This window comes from Myodes glareolus, chromosome 1, assembly GCF_982192425.1.
Source record: "Myodes glareolus chromosome 1, mMyoGla1.1, whole genome shotgun sequence".
Classification (NCBI taxonomy): domain Eukaryota; kingdom Metazoa; phylum Chordata; class Mammalia; order Rodentia; family Cricetidae; genus Myodes; species Myodes glareolus.
Genome location: NC_142026.1, coordinates 140,094,718 through 140,110,447, shown reverse-complemented (window position 1 = coordinate 140,110,447; position 15,730 = coordinate 140,094,718). Strand labels below are relative to the sequence as shown.

The following is a 15,730-nucleotide window of genomic DNA, read 5'->3' as shown; positions in this document are numbered from 1 at the left end:
AAGCAATGTGCCTTACCCTCTCTGAGGAGTGAATCAGGGGTGGGGTGGGGTAGAAGGTGGAAGGAATGGGAGGAGGGGAGGGAGTGGGAACTGTGATTGGTATGTATAATGAAAAGGATAGTTAAAAAAAAGAGAAAAGGAAAAAAGAAAAGAACTTCCAATTGAATATGTCACACTGGACACAATCTTTGCTATGATTGTTTTCTCCCAAAACTCCACTAAGATGACGTGGAATAAAATTTAAAAGCAGAAACAAAAAAGAATGCTATCATTTGCCCTCCCCAAATAATAAATACAGGAATTTTATAACTCTTTTCTCAGGAAAAGTCCACATGGGTTTCCTTTCTTCTGCCAGCAGCCGTCCCACACTGTGTTGCATTCTTCAAATGCCCACAGTCTCCCCATCAGGAGGCCTTGGCGGTCCAGCTGTTCAGACCGGCATTCTCTATCACCTTCTGTCCTCCTGTCTCCACCGCCCCTGACCACAGCGCATGCACGCGGCTCATGCCCTCTGGTCACTCCCAGAACACGGCTCCACCGGACAAAGCAATGTGGCTCCATGCAGTGCCGTGCCCAGGGACAGGATGAAGCATGCATGGATGGGAGGATTTTACCTTGCTTGCAGGGTCCAACCCTCAATGTTCTAGGCCCTTTCCAGGTAGTGTGAGTGTCAAAGAAGAGTCTGAACAGAAAACCGTTCCTCCCCCAACACACACACTTTAGACTGAATGGAAGAATAAATGACAAAGTCCAACTTTAAGTAGCCAGGAAATCTGAAATACTCTATCAAGTGAGTGTAGCAACCAGGTCTGACCCCACGTATAAAATCCAGCCATACTCAGGGGGTCTGACCCCATGTACAAAATCCAGCCATACTCAGAGGGTCTTCCCAGTGCCATTATTTAAGACAGGGAGCCGTAAACCTCCCCCCTGTGAGGCGGTCACACTACAGACAATCCTCCTGTTTCAGTCATTGTTCTAATGCCCAAAGGCTCAGAAGTCTTCACGGTATTAACCGTTTCTAGTTCCCCTTTCAGCAGCTGGGACACAAGTTCTGCTCACTGATCGTTCTCAGGACACCGTAGCGCTGGCTTTGGAGCCCCTGAAGGGAAGTGAAACCCAATTTCCCCTTTCTCAGGAGCAAACAAACAGGGCAAAGCTTGGGGTTTTCCTGTCTCTCTCCATCCTCTCCCCCCCCAAACAAATTTTGCTTCTCCTCGGGCCAGATCCCAGTTAATGCTTCAGTATTATTTTCTCACCAAATGCAGAACTTGTCTGCTTTGTAGTGGGCGGGGGAGCACAGCTTTTTTCTCTCAGAGAAAGAACACTGAGGCCTCCTTGCATTGCTTCGGCTCCGCGTGGCCTCGGCCCATGGCGGCCCCCAACTGCTCAGCTGCCAGCACTGCGGTGGAGACAGCCGTGGGCACCATGCTGACGGTGGAGTGTGCTCTGGGGTTCACAGGCAATGCCGTCGCCCTCTGGACCTTCATCTACCGTCTCAAAGTGTGGAAGCCTTATGCGGTCTACCTGTTCAACCTGGTGATGGCTGACCTGCTGCTGGCCACCTGCCTGCCACTCCTCGCGGTCTTCTATCTGAAGGGCAAGACCTGGGAACTCGGCCATGCCCCCTGCAACGTCCTGCCCTTCCTGCTGGCCTTCAGCCGTGGTGTGGGGGTGGCCTTCCTGACAACAGTGGCTCTAGACCGGTATCTGCGCGTGGTCCATCCTCGGCTCAGAGTCAACTTGGTGTCTCCGAGGGCAGCCTGGGTCATCTCCAGCCTAGTATGGTTTCTCATGGTTGCCCTCACTCCCCAAAACCTGCTCGCTCATAAGGCTACCCAGAATTCCACTGAGTGTCCCAGCTTCTACCCCACAGGAGAGAGCACCTGGCAGGAGGTGCTCTTCTTCCTTCAGCTCCTGCTTCCCTTTGGCCTCATCATCTTCTGTAACACTGGGCTCATCAGGACCCTCCAGCAGAGACTCCGAGAGTCTGACAAACAGCCCAGGCTCCGGAGGGCCAGGGTGCTGGTTGCAATGGTGCTTGTGCTGTTTGGACTGTGTTTCCTGCCTTGCATCCTGGCCAGAGTCCTGATGCATGTCTTTCGGGAATTTGAGAGCTGCCTTGTCCAGCGAGCCATAGTGCAGGCCTCAGACATCGCCGGCAGCCTCACCTGCCTGCACAGTGTATTGAGCCCGGTCATTTACTGCTTCTCCAACCAGGCCTTCACCCACTCATACCGGAAGGTGCTCAGAAGCCTGCGAGGGTGGAAAAAGACAGAAGAGCCGGCTGTCTCCAACCTCAGAGACTCCTATTCCTGATGACTATTGAAATCCTCGGCTCGCCTTTGTTTGGGTACCACCTCAAATCTAAACAATAATCCAGTTAACCTCAGGGTCAGAAGAGAGCAACGGTACCTCAGGGATCCAGACACAAAGTCAGTCAATGCAGTGACACGCTTGGCTCCCCTGGTTTTCCCCTGCTTCTGTCACACTGCAGGGTGGCAGACTTGAATCACACAGACAGATCCCGCTTCCTTTGCGTGGCAGCCGTCCAGATGAAGCTGCCGGGCTGAGAGGAGAGGCTAAGCACTTCTGTACGGTCCCACAGGGAGATCCCAAGGCTCTATGACCGCGGAGGAGAAGGCTGCTCTTGCTCCAGCATGGGTCCTATTCTCTTCCCACGCTTCAGTCCTCTCCAGTGTGAAAAACTGCTTTCTTCTTACCCACCATGGAGCACAGAACAGTGGAAGCCAGCAGTCCCCGAGGTTCTGAGGAGGCCGCAGGTCACATTCTGTTTTTATAAAACTCTCCTTTGCTTTTAGAGGTTGTACGGAGTGTCAAAGGCAGTTCAGCTAGCTACCTCTTTCGCTGCGAGAAATACCTGGTAATTGCCTCAAAACTGACCTGGAAGTTCTTGCTTAACTTTTAATATCTGAATGCTTTTGACTTTCCTTGCCCTGCTTTGAAAGAGATGCCACATCTTTATCCCAGCCCTGGGGAAAGGCGCTTGCTTTTGAACTGGTGCTTGAAGCAAGACCCCAGGGGAACCTAAGGGCTGGCAGACTGTGGCCCGGGACTGCTGTCAGCTCGGTCCTAGAATCCACAGGCCAGGGACAGCTGGTGAGCAGGAGGGCATGAAAACCACTCTCCTCGCTGCTTCAACTCTGTTTCTGCTCTCCTCTCCAGAAAGGCAGCTAAGAGCAAGGAATCTCCACAATGCCTGTGGGGGTATCTGCTGGCAATGGCCATGGTATTGGCACAGGCACCCTATGGAGAACCCTGCCTGATGACAAAGCTGATGGCGTTGGTGACGCCATGACCACCCACAGGCTTCCTTGCCTGATTGGTAGATTCGTTGTCAGGACCCACCTGAGACATTATGCAGAAGGACAGAAAAGTCCCATAGACCAGGATGGCCTATCAGACACAGTGTTCCCGGGAATGAGGGCCATGCAGCAGCAGCTCTGTCTTCCAGGATTTATTTCCTCCTACGAGAGCAGACTGTCACAGGCCTGAGAGAGAACTGTGGCCCGACCAGGATGTGGCTGAAGTCTGCTGGATGGATGCGTTTGGTGCTGTGCCCACTTTCTTCCCTTTCAACGGAGGAAAAGCATCTCCAGCTCTCTCCTCCCCACCCGCATGCATCCAGCAGTTTAAACGATGCTTTAAAAACTGCTGTGTTTAACACAAGTGTTTCTTTGTTATGTTGTGATTGCTGGCATAAGAGGAGTCCCAGCCCATTCCTGCTTTTGGACTCTGGAGTCTGTGACTGTGCTTGGGACAGGCATCTCGAATGTGATGGCGTCATCTGAACACCGTTATCTGTGGTGGCAGGAGCTATACAGCAGTCGGCCCCTATCGCTTGTGAAAGCTTTGCCGGTCAGGTGTGGGAAGAGGTCCAGGGTCACAGCCTTCCCAGTCTGGGGAGCCCAAGACTTCGAGCTTCCTGTCCTGAGCTCTGCTCTCACTCCAGTGCTGCCGGCCCTGCCGACCTCTGCCTCTGTCCTGGATGCACGTCAGTAAGATGGGTGTCTTTGGAACATCCTCAACACAGCATCCCTACCTCAGGGTCCTATTTTCTGCCCCACAGAGGCCACTGAGGAGGAAACCCTGGTGCCTTAGCCAAGCAGGGACACTTCACTCAGCTGAAGCAGATGGGGCAGGGTCCAATCTTAGCAAGTCCTTAAATCTATTCATGTGTAGCCCCAGCTAAGAATGGCTGGTTTGACAGCTAAATGATATCTTGGAGATAGCATCTTCCTCAGTCTCTTGGATCTGTGACCTGGACAAGATGCCTTACTGCTTTTGTCTGTCCCCATCTTCAAAATAAGGAAAAAATAACATCTACAAGGAATCCTTGCAGGGATTAAACAACACTCCAGATTTGTCGTGCAGAGACATGCTACAGTCATTCAGGAGACGTTCATTTAATCGTCACTTATTTCTGTTTTCCTTGCTGACTTCCCATCCCGCCGTGGGCCTTGGGGACATTGTTTTTCAACTGCATGTCCTCACCCAGAACCTGCTACACAACGGTGCTCAGGGATGGGAGCCTTCCTTGTAAAGTTCATTTAATTAAAGGTTCCCCATTCTTGGTAAACATATTTTAAAATGGTCTCACCTGCTTCATCTCTGAAAGCTGGTGAGGGTGTGAGGACTTGGAATCCCTGGACAGCATTGCTGGGGATGTAAAAGGGGATTTCTCTCGCCCCTGGGACAGCTGTCTCTGACATCACCCTGGACATCACCCTGGGTCACAGAGGGATTTGTTGTGGACACACCTTCCAGAGTAGCCTCCCCGCAAACTGTCTGAGTGAGGAATGACCCAAAAGGAAAGTAGGGGTGGTCATAAACAAGAGGCCTCAGGGCCTTAGCTGTGGCTGGTGACAGTGCTGTGCGTTCTTTTGGTCTCAGGGGCAGGAGCACAGTCTCTGTGAGCTAGCAGCTCGTCACTCTGCTGGGTTCTTGAATTTCTGGGAAAGACGGCACAATGCTAGCACTGTAACTGTTAGGCCTTCTGTTGATCTTGCTACGTCTCTGATTCCCTGGACCTCAGCCAGGCCTGTAAGTTTTGACATCGTTCTAGAATAGTCCCAGTTCCTGCTGCCCTCTGGCCTCAGGCAGGGACATTCCTTTTGTGGAAAGTCGCCTGTACAGCATCTCCATCTACTACCTGACACAGAGGGCGTCTCACTCCTGCATCCCGCATCTCTGCTCGTCCCCGCATGCTTCCCTTGCAGCCTGAGCCTCTGACTCACTCCTCAGCCCTCCAGCTTTGCTAGGGGCACACAGAGGCCCCTTCATGAGTGAACAGGGAAAAGAAGAAGCAGCCAACAGATTAGCCCTGTAACAAATGAGATCAATGACTTAGCAGATTGGGTTTTGTTTGTTTTCAAAGATATCTTGAAAGTCCGACTCTAGAGGCAGACTGAAAATGATCTCTGACAACCTTTAGGGAGCTGCTGATAGGAATGACAACGCCATGATGCTGTCTGCAGAAAGCAGCCCTCTCTAGGCACATGTCCATTTGTGCCAGTAATCTAATTAACACTGACCTCTGGGCATCTCCGTGGGGATGGTCTTGAGAATTGATGTGGAAGACCCAGCCCATTGTGGGCAGCGTTATGGCTGAACAGTATCGAGTTATTCCAAAGTCAGACAAAGATGAGCGGGGCAGAGCCTACTAAGGGACCGACACGCAGGGGCGGTCGAGCGCTTGAGCCAGGATGAGGACAGGGGATACATTCTGTGGCCCTCAGAGGTTTCAGCTGACATCATGTGCCGTTTTCACCATGACTGTGTCCGTTCAGAGGCTGGAGTACACACACTTTGCTGAGCAGCATCCTCACCCTCCCTCCCCCGAGCCTTTTCCTCCAGTAAACAGAAACTCACGCTCTACAAACACACAGGGCCGTCCTTCCTTCCCGGTCCCCGAGCCACAGCCTCCTCTTTGCGTCTGAATCCAGCTCCCCAGGTGCTTCCCACACGTGAAGAGCTGCACCGTGTCACGAAGGGAGCATTTTACTTGGCGTGGTATCCATAGAGCTTGCCTGTGAGGTGGCAAGTCAGTTTCCTTTCCAAAAATAAACAATGCTTTGCTTGTCCATTCCTGCACTCACTCATAGGCTCTCGGGCCACTCCTGCCTCTTGGCTGTTGTGCACCTTTCTGGATGAACACAGGTGTGCAGATGTCCCCGTAGCCCTGCTTACGGATAGGGAGTGGAAGTTCTATGTCCCGTGGCCACTCCCTTTTGAATGTTTCAAGGGTCTGCTCTGTGGTCCCAGGGGCCGCGTCTCTTTTACATCCCCAGCAAGGCTGTACAGGGATTCCAACCCCTCACATCCTCACCACCTCATTATAGAGCAGCTGCAGACAGCAGGAGGTGGGTTTTCTTCCTGGGAGTCTGAAATGCTCCCTAGGAAGACTCAAAAGAAATCCCAGAGCCAGCCCTTGGTTAACTATAAATTTGTCAGGGCTGATGGACAAAGCACCCATGCCTGAGGAGGCAAAGGCTGACTGATCACCATTCTGGAGGAAACCCAGACTGAGACACTGGCAGACCAGGGTGACTGAGGGCTGTTCTTGTCTCTAGAGATGGCAACTTGCAGCTGTGCTTTCTTCTGACTGGAGGAGCCTGGGAGCAACCACGAGCCTTGAGTGTAAGGGCATTGTGCTGGTTAATTCTAACTTTCAACTTGATACAAGTTAGAATCAACTGGGGAGAAACACGTAAGGAAAATTACCTGGATCAGATTGGCCTATGGACATGCCTGTGGGGTTATCTTGATTGTTAACTGATGTAAGAAGACCCAGCCCATTGTGGGCAGCACCATTCCCCAGGCAGGAGGTCTGAATGGTATAAGAATAAAGAAAGCTAGTTCAGAGCCAGCAAGGAAATGAGATCCATGTATTTGATTCTCATCTTGCTCTTGACGGTGGATGTCATGTGTTTAAATTACTTCTCCACAGTATTGGACCATAGCCTGGACTTGTCAGTCAAACCAAATCTTGCTTCCGTAACTTGCTTTTTGTCAGAAGACTTCCCATAGCATCAGAAGTGAAACTAGAGCAGGTGCTGATCTCGTGTAACTCATGGGACTGGTTGTGAGGCGCCTGCCTCCTGTGCCTTCCTTCCTCACAGCACCATCTGGGTCTCACCCTGACTCCCCCTTGAGAAGTCTGTGGGTATCTGTGGCTTGGGTCCTATTGAGCTCTATGATAGGAGTGATACCATCCTCCATGGTCTTGATGGGACTCATAGGCCCTTTGGAACGAGTGTTAAGGCACGATAGCAAACTCCAGCCAGCCAGTCAGGACCCACACAGGACCTGTCCTGTCTGCTCACAGTCCAGACCCGCCTCAGGTCAGGAGATGGGGAGCCTGTGTTTGGGACTGCAACCAAAGGCTGGCCACCCTCTCTGCCTTCCCTAGAGGGAGTGTGCTGCACTTCTCAAAATCTCTAGGAGGGCCTGGGCTATGACACAATGAAGAAGTGCTGGCCTAGGAGATGCCAGCTTGGTCCACTAGTTTTAAAAGTAATTCTATAGCCCTCATGTGTGAAATCTGTCAGATTCATCAGGGTTTGTCCCCAGGGACCTCACTCAGTGATTGTCTTAGACACCACTATCCAACTACCGGAGGCATCACCAAGCAAAGACACCCAGAAAAATACAAAGGCACCCAGAGGATGACACATTGGACCCAGTTTGACTGTCCATGATTCTGAGACTGAGATCTCCTTCTCCCAGTCAAAGAAAGGAGCTTTGATTTAGGAGTGTAGGATGGACAGTGCACACCATAGACTAAGGGAGCACAGTATGGGGAGGGATGGGATAGCAAGCTCTGCGAAGGGGGGGGGGGTGCCTCCTGCCAGTCACCACTGCCAGTCACTGTTGTCACCACATGTATCCTGAGAGCATTCTTTAGAGGTTCAATGATTTTGCATCTCACACAGCTTTGGTAATTTTCCTCTGTCTCTGCATGACCTGGACCAGCAGGTCCTTCTTCAGTGACAGGGTCCTAAGCGGAAGGACTCGGAGATTAGAAGATAAGAAGTCAGAACTGTTTGGGATTGGGAGGTCTTGCTATGTTTTATGCCAAGCAGGCTTATTGAGAAGTGCAGCATCTCATATACTGTTTCCGGGGAGAAAGGAACAGTGGAAAGCTACTATACAGTGGGGTGAAGTCATCAGGAAGTGAACCAAGCAATGTTGTACAAAGGGATCCCAAGATATCTCAAGGTGTCAGAGATAGCACACAGCAGCCTTGGGGCTGATAACTCCAGTCTCTTCAGAGAGAAAAGTCAAGTTCCCAGGAACCAAAAACTGAAACCTTATCTCCTCTGAAGCTCTAGCTCCAGCCCCAGACTGGCCTTGCCAGGTCTGCCTCTGGGCAAGGACACTGAAGGAGCTCCCTTTGTCCTGCCAGCAGAGCCTCTAAGAAAGCCTTAGATGGGTCTGACTCTTAGCACCTGCAAGTACCCACCCTCTGGACCCTCACCTTCACACACGGCCCAGAGAGCCCCATCATAGCACGGTCTCAACACCCCTTGCGCGGGGAGTCTTGTCTCAGAAATAACTCAAAGACAATTAAACTGAGCGCTGAGAAGGGACTGAGTCCCAGGCCCGTGAAGGGTGTCTCTTTCCTTTCTAGTCTGCAATGTCACCTTTCAAAGGAGCTGACAAGACGCACTTTACCTTCGCTTTCACAACTGTCTGAGGTGAGGCCCAGACGTGTTGCAGAACTTGCAACGCTAGACGGATCAGAGAATCTGGGGAGTTCGTGAATGCTGCATGTTGCCTGGGTATCTGAGGCCCTAGTCCAGGGCCTGTCACACTCTACTCTACATGACTTTACAACCCTTTCTTCCTCTGAGGCTCAAGAATCCCCCTCAAATGCAGACAGCAAGACCTACATGGTGTCCACAGCTCCCCTGGCCTGAAACTGCCCTGTGATTGATGCTACGAACCAGGATGTAGGGCCTTGAACTTGAGATCACTGACTCAGGCTAGTGTGGACCCCGGGGCATTTGGAGCTCAGGTGCAAAGTCAAAGACTGAGCCACAGCGGCCAGGGCAGCCAAGTTTTTCTGTTTCTTTCCTTTTTCACTCTCAGACCTGGCAATGATCCCCAAGGATGAGGCTCTGTCCTCACAGGTTTAGTGTCTGCAGACATGTAGCCCCTCCACAGGGTGACTCAAGCCCCAGAAGAGAGTCCTCAGAAGAGAGCGGCAGACCCTGCACTGCACACAGCACTTTTGAAAAGCTGAGGCTCTTCCAGGGCTTGATCCTGTCAGTGCGCAATAGTCAGCTTCCGGGTGACTGGGTGTTCAGGTCCTGTGACCCGACTCTGGTTCACAGTCTATGTCGTCTGTGTCAGCACAGCTGCCCTGTCCCTTCTGGTCACAGTGTGCACAGAGCACCTGGTCCTCACACATGCCTGCTCCACCTTTGTACCTTTGCTCACCCAAGTGAGCCTTGCACATGGAACACACCTAGTTGTGTTTGACAGGGAGTGTGTGACCGTTTGAAAAAGAATGAGCCCCACAGGTTCCTCTATGTAAATGTTTCGTCACCAAGGGCAGGCTGTGAGGTTTCAAAAGCCCAAGTCAGGCCCACCGCCATCCTTCCTTCCCGTGGCCTTTGGATCCAGATGTAGAACTCTCAGCTCTTTCAGCATCATGTCTGCCTGCATCCCTCCATGCTCCCCACCACGATGGTAACGGACTACACCCTGAACCTGTAAGCCAGTCCCAATGAAACGCTTTCTTTTTATGAGTTGCCTTGGTCACAGTGTTTCTTCCCAGCAATATAACAGTGACCGAGAGAGGGCGTACATTTGTTTCATTTAACACTGATTTCCTCTGCCATGCCAGGTTTTTGACAAGAACCTAAATACCTTCTGGGAAATTATGAGAATCAGCCTCACAGGTGGTAATAAATTGTTGTATTATATTTTATAAACAGAATTTTTTAATATGTCAAGTTGTAGCATCATCTGAGGTGCAGACACACGAGGATGGTAAAGCAGGAGGCACTGCAGACCTTCAAACCAGAGACCTGAGGACATCAAGGCATCCTACCGGCTTTGATTTCTAAAGGCCTAACGCCAGTCTCCATAGCCCGCCTGAGCCAGAACCTTTGCATCCTGCCTGGTTCTGGTGTCAGGGCAGGTCCTGCTATGACATCACCATGAGCCATTGTGAGGGTTCCAGCCAGCAGATGTGATGCTGTGGCCTGGATTCTCTGGGTGAATTGAGAGGAGCTGTGGAGTGGTGCCCTGTGCGACTTTATTGTTTCTAGCGAGGTTGCATGTAGCTCCCTGTTTTCGGTTGCTTAGTTTGTGTGTGTACTTGTGCGTCCTTATGTGTAAGTGTGTATAGATGTGTTTGTGCAAGTATGTACTTGTTTATTTGCTATTACACGTGACTGCACATATAGGTGTGCACCTGTGTACAAGTGTGAGGTTGGTTGTCTGCACATGTGTGTTCCACTTAAGGACAGCGTTTACTTCCAGGTGTCGTACGTGAGATGTGCTGCCCACTCTGCTTTTGGAAACAGTCTCTCTCATTGGCCTGAAGCTCACCAAGCAGGCTGGGCTAGCCAGTGAACCTCAGAGATCTCCCCAGCGAGATTAAAAACTTGTGCTGTTCAGTTTGGGGTTTTATTACTTTTTTCTATTTTTCTTTATTAAAAATTTCTACCTCCTCCCTTCCTCCCATTTTGTTTTGTTTTTTAACAAGGATTCTTGGGTAGAATTCAGGTTTTCCAAGGAGCTGACGCCATCTTGTAGCACCTGGTGGTAGTGCCTACTCCCCACCTCTCCTTTTACGTATTTGATATTTGATTTTAGAAATGTACTTAATGGCTGTATCTGGAGACTTCCTGTTTTTTTTTTTTTTAGTTTGAATGCTGTTTTTCATTTGTTTGTTTCTATTTCTTTTCTTTAATCTTTTTTCTTTAAAAGAAAAATTATTAGCCAGGAGAGTTCCAGGACAGTTAGGGTTACACCGAGAAACCCTGTCATGAACCCCACTACCACCAAAAGACCCCAAAACAAAACAAAATCCATTATTTGCCATTGAGAATGTTCTTGATCCATGCAATTCATATTTTATTTGGCTTTTATACAATTTTAGCCTTCAGATTTTATTTTTGCTTTTTGGTTTGGTTTTTAGTTTTCAATTTTCTGGATTAGGTTTATTTTGTTTTTGTTTTTGTTTTTAGTTTTGAGGTTATTTTGTATTTTATTTTTTGATTTGTTATTTTGGTTCTTTGGGTGTTTGGAGTTTGGGTTTTAAATTTTTTCTTATTTTATATTTTCTGTTTGCATCCCTCTTTTTCCTTGTTTTCTTTCAGGTTTGTTTGTTTTCCATCTGTTTCCAGTTGGCATTCCAGCATTCAAGCTGTGACCCTTTTAACTCACTGGGTTGGGAGCTGACTTTTTGGTTTTGGTTCTGACTTTCGTTTTTGTGCTTTGGTTTCCTAATTTTGAGTTAAGCCTTTGGTTTTTAATTTTGCTTTTCGTTTTCATCTTGATTTACTTTTCACTTTTAATATTTCATTTCTCATTTTACTTTATTCTCCTTTATTCCTTTTTCTTTGATGTTGTTCCTACAGATATGCCACCTATAGCATCTGATCAGCCCGAGAAAGAGACCGCAGGACTCAGCCATGTGCCCATCTTCTTCGGTGAAGAGATATTCACCAGTCAATACACCGTCCTGAGGAAGTTAGGCCAGGGCCAAGGTGATGCTGGCCCAGCACCGTCTCATGGGCGTCCCAGTAGCCGTGAAAGTGCTTGTGAGGAAGATGCTCTGGCGCCAGCGGCTGTTTCAGAAGTGGGCATCCTGATGTCCATCAGCCACCCCAACATTGTCTCTCTCCTCCAAGCCATCGAAACAGAAAAGAATATCTACCTCATCATGGAGATGGCTGAGGGAGAACAGCTGTCCCGTCACGTCTGTGAGGCTGGACGCTTGCAGGAGAAGGAGCCCGAGGACTGTCTCACCAAATCACAGGCGCTGTGGGCTACTGCCACGAGCACGGCATAGTCTGCAGAGACCTGCAGCCTGACAACATCATGGTGGGCAGGTGTAGAAGAGTGGAGATCATGCGTGTGCAGATGGGGCGGGGTGTGAACAAACAAGGTCTGATTGCAGTGCAGCAGTGCCGGTTCAGAAATTAGAAACTCAAATGTCAACGTGTAAGCTCTGAGACCCTCTGCTGCAGTGGAATGCAGACCAAGAAAAGTTCGATGTCACAGCAAGCTTGAGATTCCGAGCATCTTCTGTGAGGAGCAAGTCTCAGCAGCAGCGAGGCTCACAGGGCAGGCAAGGGCAGGAAAGGTGGGTCAGTCCCCAAAGCAGGCGTGATTCTCAGAGGTTGAGGCAGGAATTAACTTCCTTTGGCTTACAGTGGAAACTTTGAGTCTTCAATACTCTGTCTTTCCAGGTCTTATGGACAGCAATAGTCTTGATGGCCTCTTCAGTCCTCTGAGGTCTGGGGCCTGAGAGACAGAGGCTGTAGCCCACAGAGAACCAGACTGGGCAGACTAAGATGTGTGTACTTTCTGTTGGACCCTGACTGGTTGGGTGTGTGGAATAGAGACCAATCAGAAGAAGTGTTGTCCAGGGTTTTCTGTCCCGCTGGGTCCCGTAGCCATTAAGTCCCAAAGAAATCACACAAGTCTACATTAGTTATAAACTGATTGGCCCATTAGCTCAGGCTATTATTAACTCTTATAACTTATATTAGCCCATTATTCTTGTCTGTGTGAGCCATGTGGCTTGGTACCTTATTCAGCAAGGCAGCATGCAGTGAGCTTAGTTAGCCCCGTCCTGACCCTGTGGTCTGGGACAGCTGCAGCCCACATGGCCACCCTCTTGGATTGGCTGTTCACTGCCCACGGTTTCCCTCCAAATTCCACACCTACCACCTGGAACTTTCTGGCGTCCCCACTGTAGCTGGGCTTCAGTCTCACACATTTCCCTTCTGGAAGTTGTTTGGCTCTTCCCCATAACATTTGATATGTGTTCAGGTGGGCATGCATGTATGTGTGCATGCGTGTGCAGGGTAGGGTTTGATTCTAAGTGTCTTCTATCACTCTTACTCTTGGTTTAAGACTCCTTTATTGTGAAAATTTAGTTGTGTGTATGTATTTATATGTGTGCATATGAAAGTAGGGGTGAGCATGCAAGTGTGTGTGTGCACATGTGTGTGTGTGGCACGCAAGTGTGGGTGTGCACATGTGTGTGTAGCATGCAAGTGTGGGTACACATGTGTATGTGTGTAGCATGCAAGTGTGGGTGTGCATGTATGTGTGGAATATGCATATGTGGGTACACATGTGTGTATGGAGCATGCAAGTGTGGGTGTGCATGTGTGGAGCATGCACGTGTGGGTGTGCACGTGTGTGTGGAGCACGCAAGTGTGGGTGTCCACATGTGTGTGAAGCATGCAAGTGTGGATGTGCACGTGTGTGTGGAACATGCATGTGTGGGTGTGCATGTGTGTGTAGCATGCACATGTGTGTGTGTGTCTGTGCAGCATGCACGTGTGTGTGCACGTGTGTGTGTGTGGAGCATGCAAGTGTGGGTGTGCACATGTGTGTGGAACAAGCATGTGTGTGCAGCATGCACATGTGTGTGTGTGTGTCTGTGCAGCATGCACGTGTGTGTGCACGTGTGTGTGTGGAACATGCAAGTGTGGGTGTCCACGTGTGTGTGGAGCATGCAAGTGTGGGTGTGCACGTGTGTGTGGAACATGCATGTGTGTGCAGCACGCACGTGTGTGTGCACGTGTGTGTGGAGCATGCACGTGTGTGTGCGTGTGTGTCGATTTCAGAGTTTTAAGTCAAGTGTCCTCTCTCACACCTCCACTAGTTTTGCGTTAAGCGTCTGTTGCTAAGCCTGTGCTCACTGAGTAGGCAAGGTTAGCGAGACAGCGAGTTCTCAGTCTTCCTGGGTCCCTTCCCGGTCCTGTGACTACAGGCATGGGAACACCGTGTCTGGGTTATTTTTTATTGGGGTGCTGGAGATGCAGCTCAGGTCCTTATGCTATGTGGCAGGTACTTTACTGACAGTGCTGTGTCTCTACACCCATGACCCCAAGTCTTAGTGACTGACTATTCTACCGCTGCCAAGAGACACCTGGACCAAGGCAACTACTGTGGAAAAAACATTCCGTCATCGGGTGCTTGCTTATAGTCTCAGTGGCTTAGTTCATTACCATCACAGCGGGGAGCATGGTGGAAGGTGTGCTGCTGGAGAAGTAGGGGTTTTGAAGCCTCAAAGTCTACCCCTCCAGTGACACACTTCCTTTAACACCTGTCAGTCCTTCTAAACCTGTCAAAGAGTTCCATTCCCTCGAGGCGAAGCATTCAGATGAGCCAATGGAGGCCAGTCCTAATCAGACCATTGCACCCATAATCTTACAGTATCCTCGACAGCAAACAGCACCTGATGATGCCAGCTTGTGCCACTGATGTGAACTGTGCTGCCAGAGACCGAGAGGTCTTCACTACTCTGACTTTGGGTCCTTAGACAGAAGAACACAGCAAAAATGAATCCATGACAGACAATTCCCCTGGATGGCCCATTCAAACGGCCCCCACTGCCTCCCTGTCTATCACCCCTTCTCTTCTCCTTACATCTGATGGGTGGGTTCTTGTGGATTCCTGAGGTTTCTTCAAGCCCCTTTCTGTTGTCTGGATGCAACTCCTCTGGTTCCTTTTTAATGGGGGTCATATTTCACACATGGTGCAAATGAAAAGCCCACCATACAAAAAATGAGCTAAATAGCCTTGGGATAGCACTGAAAGCTCATTAAGGAGAAGCGTTGACTTGTAGCCAAAAGAATAACAATTACCTCAAGGTGGAGACATAAGGTCAGCCTATATGGGGAAAGGCATTCTGTCTCAACAAAACCAAGGAAACCTCCCTGCAACCTTCCCTAAAGTATTTATTAAGCAGGTGTTTTAAAGGCAGTATCTAAACCCCCTACACAAAGAACAACCTGTGTTCACACCTGGGTTTCTACACAGTCAATCACACTCTGGTCATCTCAACACCTTCACCTGGGCAGGTCTGCGGTGGATTTAGGATTCTCAGTTTCTCCAGTACAGACCATCAGAGCACAGACTCCATATTCTGCTCAGAACTCAGGGTCAGCAGTCGCCTGTCCAGGCTGTAAAAGGAACCAGAAGCAAAAGCCGGCCTGGCCTGCAGTGTTCCCTGGGGGCTCCGTCTGGTGCAGTACCCTCCCGAGAGAGCTATCAAAGGGGACAGGCTGGGAAAGGCTCTAATTCCCAGCTGGTCTGAGCAGGCAAGTGTTGCGGTCATGGACTTATCGCCCTCTAGTGTCAGATTTTAACAACTGCAAACAGATAGTACTTGCAGGGAGGCATGGTGATTTAGTACCCAAAGAGGTCTCCCTGGGGATAAGGATCCCGCTCTCCAGGAACAGGGAGGGGCATGTGGAGTGAGTCACGCCTTGCATTAGGGGATGGGGTGGGAGATGCCTTCCAGATGCTGATTTCTCAGAAGCCTGGTGGCCATGTTTGGGCAGCCTGTCGTGAACTCCAGCAGCAGCTGACCCTCAGCTATGGGCCACGGAGAACAACCTGCGTGAAATTAGCTTTTACCCTGTGCCACATGGTAGCCAAGGGAGGTTCTGTTTATAAAAGATTTAGGGCCTATTTGTGTTTGGGAGCTGGAGCTGTTCTGAGGACA

The 15,730-nt window shown here is 50.0% G+C and overlaps 1 protein-coding gene across 1 annotated transcript; it reads left to right on the top strand.

The window, feature by feature from the left end:
• Nucleotides 1-1,237: 1,237 nt before the first annotated feature.
• Gpr31 (G protein-coupled receptor 31) lies at nt 1,238-13,109 on the top strand. The gene is made up of 2 exons (XM_048421167.3): nt 1,238-2,783; nt 11,619-13,109. Exon 1 carries the CDS (start codon nt 1,372-1,374, stop codon nt 2,317-2,319), a length of 948 nt encoding a protein of 315 aa, XP_048277124.2. The 5' UTR covers nt 1,238-1,371; the 3' UTR covers nt 2,320-2,783; nt 11,619-13,109.
• The last annotated feature ends 2,621 nt before the right edge of the window (nt 13,110-15,730 follow it).

Coding starts and splice junctions, on each gene's coding strand:
- Gpr31 (XM_048421167.3), top strand. CDS start 1,372: ATGGCGGCCCCCAACTGCTCAGCTGCCAGCACTGCGGTGGAGACAGCC.